This window comes from Pimephales promelas, chromosome 22 (assembly GCF_988280905.1).
Source record: "Pimephales promelas chromosome 22, fPimPro1.hap1.1, whole genome shotgun sequence".
NCBI lineage: Eukaryota > Metazoa > Chordata > Actinopteri > Cypriniformes > Leuciscidae > Pimephales > Pimephales promelas.
The window spans coordinates 27,080,257-27,101,299 of record NC_142790.1 but is presented as its reverse complement, the minus strand read 5'-3'; the positions used below and the strand labels follow the sequence as shown (position 1 = coordinate 27,101,299).

The 21,043-nt window shown below is 39.6% G+C and overlaps 2 protein-coding genes across 3 annotated transcripts; both read left to right on the top strand.

The window, feature by feature from the left end:
* Positions 1 to 1,571: 1,571 nt before the first annotated feature.
* Positions 1,572 to 11,011, top strand: fam171a2b (family with sequence similarity 171 member A2b). Its single transcript, XM_039685112.2, has 8 exons — positions 1,572 to 1,796; positions 2,400 to 2,627; positions 2,742 to 2,834; positions 4,214 to 4,366; positions 4,482 to 4,661; positions 5,569 to 5,682; positions 5,766 to 5,892; positions 7,431 to 11,011. Exons 1-8 carry the CDS (start codon positions 1,700 to 1,702, stop codon positions 8,977 to 8,979), a joined length of 2,541 nt encoding a protein of 846 aa, XP_039541046.1. The 5' UTR covers positions 1,572 to 1,699; the 3' UTR covers positions 8,980 to 11,011.
* A 788-nt stretch (positions 11,012 to 11,799) lies between these two features.
* On the top strand, positions 11,800 to 14,187 carry dcakd (dephospho-CoA kinase domain containing). Of its 2 annotated transcripts, none has more exons than XM_039685181.2 (5): positions 11,800 to 11,893; positions 12,447 to 12,559; positions 12,634 to 12,837; positions 12,916 to 13,003; positions 13,724 to 14,187. In XM_039685181.2, the coding sequence occupies exons 2-5, from the start codon at positions 12,448 to 12,450 to the stop codon at positions 14,007 to 14,009; spliced, it is 690 nt and encodes a 229-aa protein (XP_039541115.1). In that variant the 5' UTR covers positions 11,800 to 11,893; position 12,447; the 3' UTR covers positions 14,010 to 14,187. The 2 variants fall into 2 exon arrangements, with proteins under 2 accessions (XP_039541115.1, XP_039541113.1); XM_039685179.2 differs by having other exon boundaries at positions 11,849 to 12,010.
* The last annotated feature ends 6,856 nt before the right edge of the window (positions 14,188 to 21,043 follow it).

The following is a 21,043-nucleotide window of genomic DNA, read 5'->3' as shown; positions in this document are numbered from 1 at the left end:
GTAAGCTGTGATTGGCCAGGAGGCGATGTTGTCTCCGTGGAACAGCTTGACGCACGCGGTGGCAAATGAGCGAATAGAATGTCGCGTAACGCGCGGTGAACGTCGCTGTGATTGGACGTCTCGGCTGCCAATCAAAGATTAAGGAAGGACAGGCAGGCCAGGCAGTGCTTAGTTTTTAAGCATGTACTGTATGCGGTTGCGGAGCGGGGAGTATGAAATAAACATTTTGGTGTGTTACTATGAAACAAAGGTCAATATTGGTGTAAAATCATTTCATCTACGTCATACGCAAACTCTATTATGATAATGTGGCCAATAGTTCATATATAACCGTGTTTTAAGTGTAATATCTCAACTGTGGGACAAGGATGCTTGAGGAAACATAAAGCAGAATCTTTTAAAAATTATAGTGCCATCCATGGCCATCGAAATTTCATAAAATGTTAAAGTATTAATGTCAGTTTCTAACATGTAATAATAAGATAAATACATACCAAAGAAGATGTTTTGAAGAATATGGGTAACCAAACAGTTGATGTGCCCCATTTAATTCAATAGGAGGAAATATTATGGAAGTATCAACTGTTTGGTTACTTACCCATATTTTTCAAAACACTTCCTTTGTGTTCACCAGAAGAAAGACATTTATACAGGTTTGGAACAACTTGAGGGTGAGTAAAGTATGACACTATCCCTTTAATGATTTCCAGGATTCTCCAAATAAGTGGGAGAAGACCACCAGCCCCTCGAACCCCCCTTCCCTTTGGCTAACATGCTGTTCAACTGACCTATTTCACAGCAGGAATACCTGTGGGTCAGCAGGGGACATGGCTTTACCCCACTGTTTCATTCGTATCTTTCACCTTTCCCACAATTATTGATTCCTGAAGTCAACATGTTCTCAATATGGACTCTAACATGAATCTGACCTCGTGTTGAGTTCATTGAATCTCATAGATCTGAATAGAATAGATCAGCATGCATTATTTAAATAGCGCCCTCTAGATGTTTACTGAGACAATGTTTGCAGACTTCCCATGAGGTGTGGCTTTTATTTTGATAAAATGCAGATTAGATAGATAGATAGATAGATAGATAGATAGATAGATAGATAGATAGATAGATAGATAGATAGATAGATAGATAGATAGATAGATAGATAGATAGATAGATAGATAGATAGATAGATAGATAGATAGATAGATAGATAGATAGATAGATAGATAGATAGATAGATAGATAGATAGATAGATAGATAGATGGTATTGAGTGTGACTTTTTTACATACCTTTAGAACAACCGAATCAAGCCCAGTTTTTTTTTGTGTGTGTGTGTGTATATAGATAGGCTAATGTAGAAGAAGTCAAAAAAATGTATGCATCTGAGATCAAGGGAACCATGTTTATTTACTTCGGAAAAGTCGATTGGGGTCATATTGACCCCAGGGATAAAATGAGGGTTAAGCAAACACAAACAGAACAAATTCTTCTCAAAACAAACAATATTGATATAGTAGGATTTTTTTTAAAGCGCTGCTCAATTTGACCGCACGAGGCCGCTGTTTCTCCTCTTCCATCCACTGACAACGACAGGCGGCAGCGCAGCATCCCGCATCACACAGAAGGATGCTGGCGACCATGTCTGAAAAAACACGTACACAAATGGCTGACGAGGTGGAAACAGCGATGTAGCTTTCAAGATGCCATCCTTTTTGCTCTCTCGTTTTATTTTCTTTCTATTTTTGTCCGGTTTCAAAGGGACAGCTGGCAAATCGATCCCTGAAAGGGAAGCTCTCGGTGAGTGGAGAATAAAGGGGCGCATAGCGGGTCTGGATGAGGGAGTGGTGGTGGGCTATTTTATTTGTAAAACATCGAGCAAACGCGCTAAATACGAATGCAAAAGCATATCATTTGTATACATCAGCCTCTGATTGCTAAATGCAAAATCTGAAATGCAGATTTTGACGAATTTTACTCTAAATGCCTCGCATGGCTTTATAGACCAGAAACAATAAGTGTATGTTATTGCAATACTGGCCTTTCCCTGTTAGACATTCCTAAGCTGTTGGCTGCACAAAAACGTATATTGAATCTAAACAGCTTTTGGTGTGCCTGTCAATCATGCAAATCTAAGATTTTCTAATTACAGCCACATTATAGAAGTGTGCTTATTTATTACTTCAGCTGTCTATATGATTGCATGCTATTGTTCCAGAGTGAGCTGTGAATGCAGTTTGAGAGCTGCCTCATATTTTTTTTTATGAGAATCATGAAGCTGTCTGTGCTCAAATCTAAGAGGTTTTAGTGCATCTTATAATAGGACCATGATGTTTGACTTCCTATTTCTGAATGTAAATATGATAATGCTAGTGCTATGTGAACTTGTTTTATCCCTCTCAGAGGTGCAGGTGAGGGTCCAGGTGTTTGACGGCGGTGATCTTTCACCCCTGTCCAACGCTGATATTACGGTTCATGGGAACCAGAGTGTGCTGGCACAAAGCAAAGCAGGCAGTGATGGCGTACAGGTGGTCAGCTTTCTGTACCGCACAGGAACATGGGTAATCATTACGGCATCTCAGAGAGATTACCTCACCAGCTCAGTGCCCTGGCACGCCAGCCGCGTACCCTGTGAGTAAATATAGCGAATCTGTAAAAATCTGTCAATTCTGATATACTGTAAGTGAAGTTGATATTGATGTCCATTATCATTTTTTTAAACAAATCTCTCTCTCTCTCTGTTAGTATATGCCTCTGTCAGTCTTTACCTGATGGCCCAGAAGCCTGGCACACTGATCCTATATGATGATGTCATCCAGGTCTTTCATGGCTCCCCAAGTAAGGAAACATCTGTGACCTTTAAAGCAACTTGTATATATATATACTGTATATATATACACACGATTATTACAAAATATTTGATTATTATTAAGGGCTGTGGGTTACGAAAAAGTGACACCGAGTTGACAAATGCATGGCATGTGTCCATATATCAATATTGTCTTCTCTTTAAAGCTTTCAACTTATGTCAACTTGACACTTCAGTTTCCTGCAGCTGTCACCATAGCAACAGCAGAAATATCCTAATGCCATTACAGAATCTTTTGGCATCTGAATCTGCTATCTAATTGCTCCAATTCCACTGTAATCATAGGGCATTTATTGTGGAGTAAAGACAGCCATTTCTAAGGTTATCTGTGCTGTGCTTTGGAGAGGCTTACATTTCACAAAATGTTAGAACAAAGGAAGTGAATTGCCTAAGTGGTAACCCAGCGTACATTACATTTAGTGATTTATCATACGCTTTTATCCAACGCAGAGATGGCCTTAGTTGTCATACTCACACATTAGAAGACATTTCTATGCCAAAATTTACTTGGTTACCAAACTTAAGAATTCAGTCTAGTATGTAATGTTGGTTTACACAAACTTTTGTATAAACATATTGTATACCCATACAAAACATCAAAAAAGGAACATTTTTGAAAAAGATTGTGTACATTCCATTAATGAACATTTCTGTGTGACTTCAAAGTCTCCAAATAATGTGGAAAATCCAAAACCACCTCAGAAAATCCACCTCAAATACCATCGATTTACCAATAAACACATTTCGGCCATGACTTTTTAATTATGTGGCGTATTAATCTTTATAATAAAAGTAGTAAAGTTATTGTGAGCTACAAGGTTGTTAATCAATGGTATTTGCTTCTGTTGAAGACGTCATCCCGCAAGATTTCAACTTAGTTTTAAAATAATCATGTTTAACAGTGGAATCTGTGGTGAAAAACTACATTACCCATGATGCTGTACAGAAAATTCCACCAATCAGAGAGTGGAAACAAGCAACAGTCTTTAGCTCCGCCCACTCCCACGAAGCACTGTGAATGATGCAATCGATTGTAAATGAGTAGTTTTGTTTCTCCATCATTTTTAATTCGATTATGCTGTTCGCAATTCTTCATTGTAGTTCTTTGTCTCACTAAATACATAAAGTACACAGGCTTGTTCCTTTGTATTTTTGTCCATTTTTGTCCTTTTTTGTTTCAAATCAAAGTTTGTAGTGATTCACCTCGTAGCTGATTATCTTGGTTCATGGCTTCTTTAAAAATGACTTTTTGTGAAAAATGAATGGAAAAAATACTCCTAGAACCAGTGCTGCTGAAAAAGGGGGCGGGCGCTAATGTACTGTATTCTATTACTGTTTAAACCTTCAGGTGGGCGGAGCCAGCCATGGCTGCAAGTTCCAAGGCGGAGCCTACAGTTTAACTCCTCCTACACAGAACTGACCGCAGTATTAACAACAGCCAGAGAGCAGAATGAAATCAACTCATTCCCTTATCCACTCGCTCTGGAACCAAACAACACAGGTCCGAAAAACAGTCTTTCTATATAAGACTAAAAATTGTGAGATAAGAGAGTCTTGCAGTATGAAAGAGGTCTGTAGACAATGCCGTATATTCATGATGGTGTAACTGTGCTAAGGAGGAGAGAACGGCTGGACGGACCTGACAACGATAGCAGCGGTCAGTGCACAACTGTTTGACCGCGAGGGTCGAGCGGTTGAGGTCAGCGAGCCCGTTCACATCTCCGTGCCTCTGCCTTCTGATACTCGCATACGATCTGCAACCAGCATTCCTGTATGGATGTACGACACCAAGACAGGTATGTACTATCATCTTTAAAGGTGCATTGCGCAAGTCTCTGAGTTTTTGCAGAACTACGCCCCCTCTGGCGACAAGCGAAACTGCAACCAGAGGTGTGCACGCTCATGGACCACACACACACACGCTTGCATGAGCTGATCATAACCAAAGGAGCATCAGCCGCACAAATCTTTTGTTAAAGTCATAATGTCTTCAGATCTGCAAGTCATTTTTAATATAAAGGAAACGCATTTGAGTAAATTACACACTTATGTGTGTGTGAGGGGAAAACTTCGTTTTTTGTTTCCATCTGTCTCCATGTTGAACTGTTTTATGTGTTTACTGTATCCACTTATGATTGTGTTATTATGGAAACACGTTCATGAACAAAGTTATTACTTTGATCCCGTCTGAGCCCTAGAGCCGACCGGAGATCTCTCCATTTGTTGAAAGCTTCCCGACGTCGACTCTCGTCTTATTCCGACGCCTGGCACTAGACAAAAGCTTTTTTTTCTTTGTTTGACGTGGAGTTTGCGTCGGGGTTTGGAATGAACTACAAGCCGGTCTCTTTGAATCCATCTTCTACTTTTGCCGAAAGTTGACTAAAATTTTGCCGCTCGAGTTGTCTTCGCTGATACGGAGAATGGCGGCGAATACACAGACATAGCCAGGCGAGCGTGAACGCGCATGACGTCTGTCTCAAAGTCCGTCCTGAATCCCTCTTATTTATTTCACTGTGCAGGATTATATAGGCGATCACAGTGATCAGAGAATCTCGCCTTGGACTAACTTGGAAATGAGGCCCAATGTCCAAAATCCTGAACCAGACATGCTTTTATTCAACAAAGACCTCCAGAAAGTCCTGCTAAAGCCCAATCAATGCTAGCTAATCATTTTCTAAATAATGCTATGTGTTTGTTCCTTAGGACTATGGGTACGAAATGGAACAGGATTTATCACTCGAGAGGGAACACAGCTAACGTGGGACTTCACTGCCTCCCAGCTTGGCTACTGGATCGCAGCCTTCCGTTCTTCAGCAGGTGATATACTCAAATGCAACCGCACTGGTTTTTGCCAACAACAAAAAAAGCACACGAATGAATGCTTTGTATTTGAACTCTAGGCTCAGGTTTGTCTCACCCAGGCCTGAGGGATATCACGGCCTACCACACCTTCTTCCTGCTGTCCATCCTGGGATCTCTGGCACTGCTGGTACTAGTCTTACTCTGTGTCCTACTCTACTACTGCAGGTGTGTACTAGTTTGTCTAAAGCATGTGTTATTACAAGCAAAATAGGCTCAGTGGAAGAACATGCCCTCTCCTAAAAATGTTTTAACCAAAAAAGTATTTATACATACCAAGTGTGCCGCACACATTTTGAAAGGGAAGCATTTTGATCGCCCCCTGGTGGCTGACTGCAGGATAGGTCTTAAACCCCGCCCTCTCCATGTAAGCAAATGGGATGCAAGCCAAACCAGAGAATGTCTAATTGAAGAGAATTGGCACTGGCTGGTCACTTCCGGTTTCTGGACTGGCTGCAGTAACACGTCTCTGTCCATGCGGGGACGCTCGCGGTCAAGTGCAGAATGAATGGGAGTCAATGGGGTTTCACCCCCAGAAATCCACTTTTCTCGGGATGTAGTTTTTTGTCAAGTAATTTTAAAGTTGCATTCAAAGGGGAGGGCTAAGAAAATACACTCAGCTGAAAATTGCATTTTTAAGTTCACTTATCCGTTCTAAAAATCCGTTCAAAAACGTGATGACGTCACACAATTGCAGAATGCTAGCGTGTTCCGGCCAACAACAGCCTAACCTGTAAGAAATCAAAAGGACACAAGTACTCGTTCATTCAACTTTTGGCCTATAATCTATATTGAAATTGCGGAATCAACAATAAAATCTGTTGATTTAACGACAAGAAGGAGAAAGAGACACATTTAGCCGTTTAGCCCCATAGACTCCCATTCATTCTGCTCTCGCCCGCGATCACCTCCAGTGGAATTCTAATGGAACTGCAACCAAGATGATACACAATGGGGCTAATAGGAAGTGTCAAGGCTTTCCGTTAGACGGGCTCTGGCCAAACTAAAAAATCCTATTACATTTCAAATAATTTTTTCCCAAAGATGGTTTAGGTCATTTTAGGTACAGTAGTTCTCATCACGCAGCTGTATGTTCAAGTGTTCGTTTCCCAATAAGTTTGGTTTTAGTTCGTTTTTCATGATTGACAGCTGTGCTTGCGATTGAGTCTGTGGAAGTGATCCACCTCAGGTTTAGACTCGGGCTCCGAACTAAGTATTTCCTGAACTGGGATATTTTTGCTTCATTTTTGTACAGTGGACGGAAGCGGAAGCTTTTTTCACAGTCTATAATACATACAATTCACTGTCGTTTCCAGCTGATTATGATTAAAGGGGCAGATTATTGATTAATAAAGTTCCTTACACAATAGTATGTTATTATGACCTCAAAACACGACCTTTACCACATGTGTATGATTTGTAAACAAATACGTTTTGAATTTGCAAACTAAAAAGGCATGGTTGCTTCAGCAAATGCATTTTCATCTTATGTTTGCTTAACATTTCCACATGTTAATCGGTTTTGAATAAAACTGAACGCGCTTTTAGCACCACTCACAGGACATTTCAATTTGAAAATATTGTTAAAATATGAAAGAAGTGACATACTATAAAATCATTTTGCAGGATGTCAGGCATGTCTTCCCACTGAACCTGGGTTGATTGTAAGATTACAAGATTACTAAATCTCAATATTTATTTTCCAGACGAAAGTGTCTAAAGCCCCGACGGCAGCAGAAACAGGTTCAAGGTCCATCTGGTTTGAACGGATCCAAACGGGACCAAGGCACCTCCATGTCCCACTTGAACCTCATCTGTGGTGGCCATGCTGAACCCGCTGCCTCCAATGGCAACTTGGACGCCAACAAATCCGAGGGATCCCCATCCCATGCCTTCAAGAGTGCTCGGGAAGAGTTTTCCAGAAACGTTCCTGCCCATAAGCTCCGGCATTCCTCCAAGACCAAGCAGTCCAAAGGTGCCCAAAGAAATGCAGAGAGCTTCCCCATGAAGGTGCATCGATCCACAGATACAAGCAATCTGGACAGCAGTCTTCTACATGAGGACTACGGACGCAACTACAGCCCTGGCGAGAAGGACGACTATCGCCGGAGGCACGTAGTCAATGATAACCGTGGCTACACGTCTGATCCGCCTTCTCCACCAATCGCTGACAAGCCACCGGAGTACTCGCAGGTTTTGCAAGGGCCAGATCACCTTGCTCGCCCAACGTCGCTCAACACGCAACCAGGTCAGATTATATTCTGCAGCTCATTGGATCAGATGAAGGAGAACATGTACCGTTCTATGGTACCAACTCTTGTGATTCCCGCCCACTACATGAGGCTCTCGTCAGAGTTCGGCGCCACAGATCAGGGAAAGGATGGAGCGAACCAGGCAGACAGAGACGGACAGAGTTCACAGGGAACCAGCAGCGGGATTCAAGGCCAAAACCACCAAGGCCAGACCCCCGGTTCAGGTCATTCAGAAGCCCAACAAGGAGCATCTCCAGCAGGCTCAGATGATAGTGTTTGGCCTTCAAGTGGAACACCCGGACCGGTTCACATCCCTGTTTTGTTCAACGACTCCACCATTTCGCAGATGAATGGGGAGCTACAAGCCCTCACAGAGAAGAAGCTTCTGGAGCTGGGGGTTAAGCAACATCCTCGCGCCTGGTTTATATCACTCGACGGCCGTGCCAACGCTCACGTACGCCACTCGTACATAGATGTAGGGGCTGATCTCGGCCACGGAGGCACGCACAGCGGAAACCACAGCGCACAAAGCACATTGAGCGCCCCTGCCGGGAGCAGTAAAGACCGAAACGGCGATACAAGTCTCCACGATACCCAACACGACCGCAAATCCGCGTCCGGTCGCAAGACCAAAGAGGAACACCACGGAAGCGGGCGCAAGGGCCATGGAGGTACAAGTGGCGGGAAACACTACTTTAAACCAAGCTATCATGACCCTCTGGACCTCAGTGGAGGAGTGAGCCGCATGGGGGCCAGTTCGCCACTGGAGAACCCTTTGACCCCTCTTTTGGATGACGGTCCCGAGGAACCAAGGGGGTCTTCAATGCCGAGAAGGGGTCGAAGCAGGGGTAACAGCTCACGTAGCAGCAACAGCGAAACGCAACGTGACTCTGTCACCAGCCCAGAAGACGACAACGACCTCGACGATAAAGACGAGAACAAGAAAAGTCCCTGGCAGCGTATTGAAGAGCGCCCACTTATGGTGTTCAATGCCAAGAAGTAGAGTGAGAAAACCAATCCCAGCAGCTGCCTTGACCAATTAGAAGATGTGAATTGATAATGACTCGAATTGAAAGTTTTACAAATGATAATTTGATTGACGTTTCCAAAAAATAAGGAGGGCGAGTGCATTAAAGCACAACACATCAACACACAAAGAGGAAGACTTTGTCTTAAAGTCTACGGGCATTTCCACACCAATTAGACTCTTGCAAACTATTGGATCCAAAAGTACCTTTTCACTCTCAATGATTTGCGGATACATAACTTTTTGGATGGATGGATTTTAGCTTGTGTCTTTAATCAAGAACTTGATGTCTCCAGAACGTCATGTTGTTTCCTTATGTTCTAATGCAGTATATTTATTGGTATCCCTTCGTTCTTCTACCTTCAATACTCAATAATTTTTGATGTCAATCCCTCATTCAATCTTCCATCTGAAATGTACAAGTCAGATTTCAAACATTCCAGATTTTTTACCGTCAGTCCTTAATTATCTTAAGTAGATTGAGGAAGGCTTTTTATGTTCACATTTATGTGTGATGTGACGATATATCAAGTTGTTACATAATGCGTTCTGATTTATTGTAATATGAAACCACATTTTTCACTCCAATACACCTAATACTCCAATTTGTTTAGGAAAAGCTGATTCCAGATTAGGTATTTCAATGGGACCCTGTTCTCACGGACAATGAAAAAGCATTGACTGTGATACAGTAGAAATGAATGTATATTCCCCACAATTAGCATTTTTAGTCAGCCTTACATTTGTTTAAAAGAGAGTAATTAGCATTTTGTGTATATGTATGATAGCCTATATGTGCATGAGATAACTAGCAGATTTTTATGCCAAGAAATTAAAATAGACACTATTGAAGCATGAAGGTGGATGCTATAGATGCATCGTATATTGATGCCTAATGGGAAGAAATTTGCCAAAATTTCAAATGCCAACTTGAAATATTCTATACCAGTTTACAGGTCACAACTTTCCCAGCGCTGTTAATATTCACGCTGTCTGTAACTGTGAAAAAAAATCTGACTTTGCTCATTTTAAAAAGCCATTCAGATATTTGTGACACTTCTTTATTTGTTACTTTTCTATGGACAATTTTTTAAAAAACATAATTATTTGACTCGTGTTAACCATCATCAAAACAAGCACAACACTTGTATAAGCAACATTTTATGAATAATTAAGGCAGATTTACAGGGTACCGTATGGAGCACGACGGCTGAGAGCTATTTGATGACTATCAAACATGATAGGAAAGAGACTTTTAATAAAAATAGCTCGGCTCATGCTGATCGGATGCCAATCACATGTAGACCAGTGATTAATGCTGTCTCCTGCAATGACTGTCAACTCACAACAAATGACAGCACGGTTGCAACATGTCTCATATGTGTGTCACTTGTTTTGCAACCCATCCTTTCTTCCTTATAATAACTATTACACAAGTTTGACTGGAACTGAGATTAAGCTCTGGATTATTCATCACAAAGTTGGCGATTAAGAGTGAAATTTAAAATCTAGCTTAAGTGGATTTCTACAGAGGATTATACACTGTAAGTGCTGACACCCCTAATCCTAACATACAGTAGTCTCAAAATGTATAAAAACACACCCACAATTTCATTGAGTTTAGATTTGCACACTCTTTTTAGCATGAGTTTTACTCAAACCAATAAGAGCTGAAATCAAAAGCCATTCACTTCTTCCATCTGTTCAGATTTTGTTCATTTACACAGGAAATCTCTATGCCTTTGTCAATGTACACGTGGTGCTCTAAAACACACTTCCCTCTGTACTGTGTAAATATTTCTCTCTTTGACTGAATATGACTCTGATATGATGTTGTTTCCATTGTGCACAACAGCTTTGCTTAATTGTTCTGAAATCTAACAGATGGATCTTTTGCATTTTTTATAATTTGTTCATAATATCCTCGAAAGATCACATGTGAAATGGACTGTTTCACTTCTGACGTGTCCGAAAGTCATGTGCTAAAATAAAGAAATTCCATTTCTTGTGGGTTTTTCCCTTCATTTTCTGTTCAGATCAGCTGTCGATCATATTTTAGAGTATAAACGTTTATTTTTTTAAAAAAACTTTCATTGCCAGCTAATGCAATGGATCATTACAAATTGCATTGATGTGATATATTATTCATTTTTTAATAATATGAAAATATTTCACACAAAGATTTCACAATAATGACCTGTGAGACTAGATACTAATAGAAATACATTTTATTTACCCAGAATTCAAATGATTTTTTCCTGAAAGTCTGGTCTTGATAACATTTGATCTAAATCATATAGTTCCACTCCTTATCATAGGGCAAGCTTTAAAATGCAAAGACTTTTCTCAGAAATTTCTATATCTAGTTAAACATGGTCAAAGTCAGCATGCTCACTTGAAAACTAGATGCAAGTGCGTTTGATCAGGACAAACTTGTAGATCCAGTTGGGTTGACCATCTGTGTTTGTGTTTCATCTCCAAGGCAGGGTGGTGTGAATCCTGCGATAAAATATAGACAACACAACCAAGAGTTGTAGATTAAAAGACAACTAATCAGCATCTACCAAGCGTACAGGCAGCATAGTGATAAGAAAACAACAAAATGTCAAAATAGAGCAAGGTCAATAAAGCCTCTTTAAAATCAGCCATTTCTACTCGTCAACATACTGTAGGTCTACCTGTTGTCATTGTATAATACTACAGCCAATGGTAAACCAGTTTGTTGGTTCAGGCAGGGATTAATTAATTAGGTTTTCCTGTAAAAAGCTTTGCTTAGGCTTCACATTTAGACTTGTCGTTAGCTCCAGGCCGCGTGTCGGCGCTAATAATGTGCTGTGTTGAATTATTTACCGAGACGAGGAAGAGCAAAACATTGCTTTCAAGCGAACAGGTCAATGTTATGTACACAAATAATGGGAATATATTTATTTAGTATTATTAAAGAGTCGTCAAACCCTTTAGAAACCCCCCATTAAGCGCGAGATTTGTGTTTTGGGATTTCTTTGAGGTTCGTCTTTATTTTCGTGTAAATGTATGCAGAAACGCTTTTATAATCTCTGTTTACAGCATAAGTAGGTCATTGCTGTTGGGTAACTGCGCTTTCTGTATATTTTTAACATTTTAAAATGTCATTTTAAAACACAAGTTAAATCAGTTGACAAATTTAGCTTCGCGAAGCTAAATTTGTCAACTGATTTAACTTGTGTTTTACCGCTCAATGTACAGATATAAACAATTCAACAATCGTAATGTTAGTTATTATTATTAGAAATGTTGTTTGAGTCTGTCATGTTTCCTACAGCTCCTGTAAATGCATATTAATGAGCCCAATTTTTAATTGAAATTCCAGTGGTGGCCGCTAGAGAGCGCCAGTGATCAATAATCTTGAAGCACATACTCTAAATGATAATGATAATTGGTAAATGATGCTTTCTGTGTTTCAGCATGTTTCTGGTGGGGTTAACCGGAGGGATCGCCTCAGGGAAGAGCACAGTGTCTTCTCAACTCAAAGAGCTAGGCTGTCCTGTCATCGATGCAGATCTGGTTGCCCGAAAAGGTGTTTAGTGCTGTTTATATATGTTGTGTTTTTATATGCGTGCTTTATTTGTGTGTTTTTTCTCTGTGCTTCAGTGGTGAAGCCCCAGAGCCCAGCGTACAGACTGATTTTACGGCACTTTGGACGGGAAATATTGTTAGACAATGGCGAGATTGACAGACAGAAACTGGGGCAGATAATCTTCTCCAACCCAGAGAAGCGAAGACTTCTGAACTCCATCACACACCCAGAAATACATAAAGAAATGTTCAAACAAATACTGCTGTACTTCATCAAAGGTACACTCACACTCAAAGCACATTATGATGAGCAGGCATGAGTCTCGTGAATAAACGCTTGTGTGTGTTGTTCTTTAGGCTACAGGTATGTGATTTTGGATGTGCCGCTGCTTTTCGAAACTCGACGTCTCACTCGGTTCCTAACCCACACTGTTGTCGTATACTGGTATGATATACATAAACATTTTTAAGTCTTTCTTCATAAATCATTGTAACACGAGTCATGTTGGGTTACTTTTAAGTTTATATTACAATTCTAAAGGTTTTCATTCACTTTTTTAGTAATTTAATGTTCATTTATATTTTTTCAATATTTCTATTTAGCTTTAATTTATTTATACAAATTTAGCTATAATATTAATTTAATATTTATTTTAGTTTTAGTACTTTTTTCGGCTGCCAATTTCAAATTTTCATGGAGGTTTGCGTTTACTTTTCCAGCTTTGCAATGACTTTTTAATAGTTTTAGGTAACACTTTATGGGTAACACTTTATTTTAAGGTGACGTAGTTACTACTTACTATAGTAATAACAGTAAATTATACATAATTGCAAGTAAATAACCCTAAACCAAACCAAAATATTACTCTGTACTTATTTGAGTAAGTACAATGCAACTAAGTCACCTTAAAATAAAGGATTACACTTTATTTTAAGGTGTCATTGTTACAGTGTAATTATATATGTAAGTTCTGAGTAATATTAATGTACTTACTATAGTAGGATTAGATTTAGTTGAGGGTTAGTTGCATGTAATTATGCATAATTTACTATTATTACTATGGTAAGTACATGTAACATATGTAACAAGGACACTGTAAAGTAAAGTCTTACCAAGTGTGAGCCAACACTGAAGTCTCCACCTGACGAGTGTGTATTTTGGCAGTGATCCGGCGACGCAGCTGTCCCGACTCATGCAGAGGGATGGTTTGAGTCAGGAGGAGGCCGAAAAGAGAACTGGCGCTCAGATGCCCCTCAAAGAGAAGCGCGGACTGGCCAGTCACGTGATCGAGAACTCGGGCTCTCGCGAGGACACTCACAGACAGGTGCTGCGACTGCACACCAAGCTGGAGGACTCCATGGAGTTTCTGGTCGTCAGGGCGGTCGCCGTGGCAGCCGTCGCCGGGCTCGGCGGCCTGTTCCTGTATACAGTCAGACTGCTCGTCTCTTAGCAAACATACAGAACTCTATGTTCACCCAAAACTGAACTTCTGTCATCACTCACTCCTGTATGCATTCCTTGCTTTTTGAAGAAATGCCTAACAACATTGGACCCCATTGACTTTCACTCTAATCTAACGCCTAAACTCATTCAGGTTTGGAATGACGAGTAAATGATGACAGAATTTTCATTTCAGTCTGAAAACAATAAAGAATAGGATTTTTTATTTCAACATTTTAAGTTGTGTTAGGGTTTTATTGGATGTCTAACCTCACTTGACCTCACCACCGACAGCTAGTTTGCAGCCTGAGCTACATCTGTGAAATCTCCATATTGACGGTTACTGCACACAGTTGTATTATGTGATTTCTGTGGATTGTACGGTACGTCTAGCGCAGGCTGCGTAACTATCAACACAATAACTGTGATTCATCTTAAGTGTAATATATTGTATAAAATAGAACTGACAACAATGCAACTTTTTTTTTTTTTACCTCAATACACATTTGTTTGTTAATTATGAATTCACGCTTTCACAAAATGGAATGTATCAGTATCTTCTGCTGCTCTTTGTGAACATCATTTTTTTGATCTATATCTGAATTAAACAACATCATACAACATCATCTGCTGTACTAAATTCACTCTTTGTGATGCTGAATGACCGATGTCAACAGGAAAATCACACTTTGACATAAGCAAACGTCGGATTGGGGAAATTATGCAAGTTTTCATTTTGGTAACCTGCAGTTGTTATTTTAAAGAGCTATTTCTTTTAACCTGATTTAAGGTGGGTATAAATGCACATGTTCAGGTTGTTTGGTTTTGTTGATCTAGCTACATTAGTAAGAGTGTATATGTTCCTCTCACAGTGGAAATATGAGTAATAAACATGTGCATCTGATGGACACACAGATATGGCAGGCAGTTGTGAGTTCTCTCTCTCTGTCTTCTTCACTCACTTCTCTTCATCTTCAGGCTTGGCCCATGGTGATGTTCTCTGTCTGTAATAAGCTGTTCTTATGCTAACACAGAGTGACGCGGGCCAGCGGCCCTGCACAGTAAGACCTCTGTGTGTGTGTGTGTGTGTGAGAGATGGTCAAGGTTTTAAGATTGTGCATCTGTCTTAATGGAATAGATGATGATGGTGTGTGTGTGTGTGTGTGTGTGAGAGAGAGAGAGCAGTTCTGTCAGATGTTCATCTAAACAGAATCAAGTGTCTGCATATCCAGATGTAAAGTAACTAGAGTGAAAAGTAAACTTTTTGAACACTGTCACTTTGGGAAATGTTACTTACGAGTGAAATTCACAGAAATATCAACTGCAAAAATAACAAGAAACAAAATAAGAAATTATATTTTTGGCGTAAAAGAAATGAAGCCTAATTTTTTTTGCATGGTGATGAAATTTTTTATCTATGTGTATACATACACATACAGTACATACGTATATATATATATATATTGTGAAAAACATTAATATTGTGAAATATTATTATAATTAAAATGTCATTACACTGAGTGACCTTACACATTAAGATAATATCGGATTTTCTCCAGTCATTGTTAAAAAATAAGCTAACAATCCTAGCTAACTAGCGTTAGTGAAGCGGCCAGATGGATCTTTCTGCCTCCACCTAAGCTCCGCCCACAAAAAAACTTCCCCATGTTTACCAACTGTAAACAGGTCTATATTATAGTTATAATATTATTATAATGTGATCAAAGCTGATTTTTCAGTATCATTACTCCAGTCTTCAGTGTCACATGATCCTTCAGAAATCACTATGATTCTACAATTTTCTAATCAGTGTCAATGTTGAAAACAGATGTGCGAAGAAAACGTATTATTATTATAAAATTGGCTATTTGGTGAATAGAAAGTTCAAAAGAACAGCAAACAGAAAACTTGAAAAGTCTTGTAATTGAATAACCTTGAAATTATCTTGAATTTGAATAATCTTTACAATCCCTTTTGATCAATTCAATTCATCCTTGAAGAAAATATTTCGGAAAATGGTGAACTGGTGGATAATTGAAAATTTCATATTGGTCCTAAAAATAGGCTTTTTTTTATCAAGTTCTTTTTTTTTTTTTTTTGACTTTGGCGAGACCCAGATATGTTCATGACGGTTTTCACGATATCCACCCTTACACTGCTGGTTTGTGGTTTGTATGGGATGGCCTGCAACAGTGAAGCATTTGAGTCCGTTTACAGGGAGTAACTGTGTGTGTGTGTGTGTGTGTCCTGTAGATATGGCCCCACCCACCTCTTTCTCTCGCCTACGGGTGTGTCCACATCATAACACACTGTCGCTGGTCGAGTCACCCAGCCCTATCACACCAACTCAGCTGGAAAACACCCACCTAATGAGAAGTGACAGCTGCTTTGTGTGTGTTTGTCAGCGAGCGTGAATTTTGGGGTGTATGGCGGCACTTCCTAGATATACCGAATTTCACTTAAAATATGGTGATAAAAGTGGGCTTTAGTGCTTGAAATGAGCGAATATGTGTGTTTCCATGAATTCTTGGCAACACTTGTAAATAACCAACATGACCTAAATACCCAGACAGCAACATAGTGTCGGCCCAGATCCGGCCCACATCTGGTACGCGTTGAATCTACACGTACGCACCATTTTGCTGTCTGGATAATGCTATACTTGAGCACTTTGATAGTTAATTTCTGTCATCATTTACTCACTTTCAGGTCGTTCAAATCCTGTGTGAAAGACTATAAAAATCAATGGCTTGCGATTTCGTTAGATTTCCAAAGTTTTTTTTGAAAATATCTTTATGTTCTGCTGCTTGAAGGTGAGTAAATGATGACAGGATTTTCATTTTTGGGTGAACTATCCCTTTAATGTGTCTCGAGAATGGGCAATCTGCCCCTTTAATAGCAATATCACAAACATGTGCACCTCTGAAACAATCTAAAAGCAAATTTCACACATTTTCACACAAGTAAATCTAAATTACAGCTACAGTACGTGACATTAGATCCCAGCAGCGTTTCTATTTGTCATTTGCAGTTTGGAGGCTGTAGGAACAGATAAAGCATCAGCTGGCACTTTACACGAGCCACATGCAGCCCACCTGCCAGTCCGAGCTCAGCGGGCCTGCGTCTCGCTCACAGCTAAAGGTGAGATCTGTTACTCGTCTGACTTCTGTGAACTTGCGTCAAACTGAGACTGAGCTGCTGCTGGTGTCATTGGCGATGAGAGGATGGGCAAACTAATGTCCTCATCTGCTCTGCGCCACGTTTACCTGAAGCCTTGACATTGCAAACTCTGACATTTACATGAACCGAGTTACGCAAAAGTCTGGGAGGAGATTGCTAATATGATTCCACCAATCACAACCAGCCCTGCCCCTTCATCACAGACAGCAAGCCACACCCATGCCACTTCGTACACTATGGCCCGGTTTCACAGACAGGGCTTAGATTAAGTCAGGATTAGGCCTTAAGAAGCTTTTATAAACATGCCTTAGAAAACAACATCACTGGTGTGCATCTTGAGACAAAACAATGACTCTGAGTGACATATTTTAAGATATTTCAGTGGAAGTTGCTTTCAGTTAAAACAACTCAAACATGCATTTAGTAGTTGTTCACTTTTAAACAAAACTTTTGTTGATAATTTACTCACCCACATGTCATCCAAGATATCCATGTCATGCTTTCTTCAGTCGAAAAGAAATTAATTTTTTTGATGAAAACATTCCAGGATATAATGGACTTCAATGGGAACCAAACGGTTCAAGGTCCAAATGAGAGATTCCGTGCAGCTTCAAAGGGCTTTAAACGACACCAGATGATGAATAAGGGTCTTATCAAGTGAAACGATCACTCATTTAAAAAAAAAAAAAGTTTAAGTTTTATAGGCTCAAATGGTCGTCTTGCTCTGTTCTGTGATGCGCGTTCGGGACTCTCCTGTTCGAACTCGTTCATCAAAATGAACGAATCTTTTTCCGAGTCAATCTTTTTTTTTTGTTCATTGAATCAACCAAATGACTCAAAAAAAGATTTTGCCATTTTGATGAACGAGTTCGAAAAGGAGAGTCACATATCTCGGATGACATGGGGGTGAGTAAATCACCAAAAGTTTTTTTTAAAAGTGAACTACTCCTTTAAGTCTGGGACTAGGTTTAAACCTTGTCTGTGAAACTGGGGCTGTCCACCCAACCCAAACTTAGGCTACGTCAATTCGTACGAATTTTACGAGGTTGCTAATGACCTCACTTGTAGGAATTAGTACGATTTTGGCTAAATCGTAAATATCACGTGGGTTTAGACAAATCGTACAAAATCATATGAGTGAGGTCGTACGAATTCGTACGAATTAGCCACCTTTTAATCACTCGTGTGAATTGGTCAATTTTTCAACGCGAATGTAAGTTTTTTTCTGTGAATGTGTGAGACTTCCGATTTATTATCAGCTATACGGAAACAAGAAGAATATAGCAAAGTGCAGTAAACTGTATAACTGTTATAATAATTAGACTTCATTAAAATAATATGGTAATGATAAATATCAGGTTGCAATATCAAGCTAAAAATAACTGGAAGCGAATGACACAGGAAGCCAGACATATTAAAATTACAAATGACCACATGCATTATGGCCTGTGATTACATGAAAAATGAGGTGTATATGTATATGGGAATTTTTGTGTCAAATTCTTTTGTCTTTTGAAGTAAAAAAGTTTAAAAGGTAAGTAAAAAATATACTGTAACTTTTAGAAAATGTCTTTCTTAGACAAAAAAAAGCATATACTGTAGCCATAATGCAGCATTTATAAAAAAAAAAAAAAAAAAAAAAAAAACAACAACAACAACTGATTTTTAACTTATTCAGAACATTTATTTAGTTTAACTTGACATAAACATTACAAAACACAACAAAATTACTAAAACTTGAACTAAAAAAAAATTAAAATGTATTTTATAAAAAATAAAGTACAATTAGGTTTTAATAACATTTTATTTATTTCATTAAATTCAAAAAATTCAAAATTCTAATAAAATCTAAAGTAGTAAGGAGAGGTTTTTACAACTAAGTATTTGACAACCGTTTATTCTAAATATTATAATATTATATAGTAGATAGGATTTGCATGGCTATTACTGCAAATATGCCCAAAATGTGATTTGCCTTGTTAAACAGGCATTGAGTATTGCTAAACACAAGAAGAACTAATAGTAAAAGTAAAATGAAAGTTCACCAAACCTTTTGCTGTGTAGGAGCTGCCGAAGAATCCCAATGCTATATAGATTAAAGGGGCTGAAGCTTATTTTCATCATCACTTTTATAATTTCAGTCTGCATCTCCACAGTTTGGATGAAACATTTGACGTGTGGAGGCTTAAAAACTAAACTCAGCTCCACAGCAGCCCATGTGTGAGAGCAACAATTAGCTAAAACTCGTTTCACATGTGAAAAAGGAGGTTACATGAAAGTCTTAAAGGCACAGCAGCAAAAAAATCTATACAGTAAACTAGTCACGGTAGACAAAATTATTACTGAAATTACACTGTAAAAATAACGATTACACTTTATTTTAAACTGACGTATGCTATTGTACTTAGGCCTGCAGGACTTTAACAAGTGTACTTTGTGTTTTTTTTCCTAGCATATGACAATTCCCAACTTTAAACAGAGATTCCTGCTATCGATAGCTCTAAATAACATTAGTGAAGATCTTGCACGGTCTCTGGTAATGTAAGCAGGTGTCCCGCTGTAGTCTCAAGTCTGTCTCCGTGAGATAAGAAAACTGGGCTTATCAAAGGGGTCTGGAAATGTCATCGCAATCTTATGCACAAAAGTCACCTTCATCTCTGCCTGTATGAAAACAACCTCACATTGACTTGATCCGCTGATTTACAGCGCTTCTAACACGCAGGGCTGACTGTGATCTTTAACAGCTTAATCCATGGAAAATAAGGGATTATTCTATTGTACGTCGAGTGTGATTTGCTTTGGCAAAAGCTCAACAGGCTATGCATTATGTATTATGGTCATGTTTCATCATGCTTTTCCCCGCGGGAAGCCTGTTATTGGCAGATCTCAGTCTGTGAATTGTGTTCGGAGCGCAGACAGTTACCTTTCTCACCTGTCAGTCATCGGCTGTTTGTTTTCCATCCTCCGTGTTTTGATGTGCGCGTCGGCGGGTGTCTTTGTGTCTGAGATGACATTCTGATTGCGATGACTCTAATTTGAGGATACACATAGACACCCTCAGAGGAAAGGGGCAGGCTATGGCTAGACTGACCTCTCCTTGATGTTTGGTTATTGGCTATTTAGCAGACGCTTCTTTTTATGCACAGTGACTTAAGTCCACTTACCAGGAGGGCAGTCCTGGGGTTAAAAGCCCTGCTCAAGGCCACAGTGGCTGTGGGGCAACTTTCCAGGTCATCATTTGCCCTTTCTGGGACCTACTGTGCAACTTCAGGGTTTCCCAGCGGTGCTCAGATTTGTAATGAGCTAAAAGAAAGTTGGCTTTCAACTAGAAGGGGCGCGTTTTACATCTAACGCTATACACGGCTCACCGAAATGCTTGTCACTTATTTTCCAATAGCTTGTTTTCACGTGACGTCACGCCACTGCGTTGCCATGGCGCGAAATGCAGATGGAGGGCAGGAAGTGATTTTCTATATTTAGGAAGCACTATAACACACTCAAAATGCCTATGTTTTGCGTCGTTTATGGTTGCTCAAATCGATCAAACCACGAGGAGTTTTTATCGTGTGCCCAAAGTTGTTGTTCATAAGGGCGGAAAATATATACTGTCATTTTCTGTCAAAGAAATTGACAGAAAAACACCGGGAAAAATGCATTGCAAACCTACGTCTGAGGTCGGGAGGAGCCGAATGGGAAAATGCCAACCCGATCTCACGACCAAGTCGTACGAATTCGACGAATGATTAAAAAGTGGCTAATTCGTAACGACCTCACTCGTACGAATTAGTAAGATTTTGCTAAATCGTACATATTTTACGAATTGGCCAATTCGTATGAATTCGTACGAATGACCTACCCCTTACC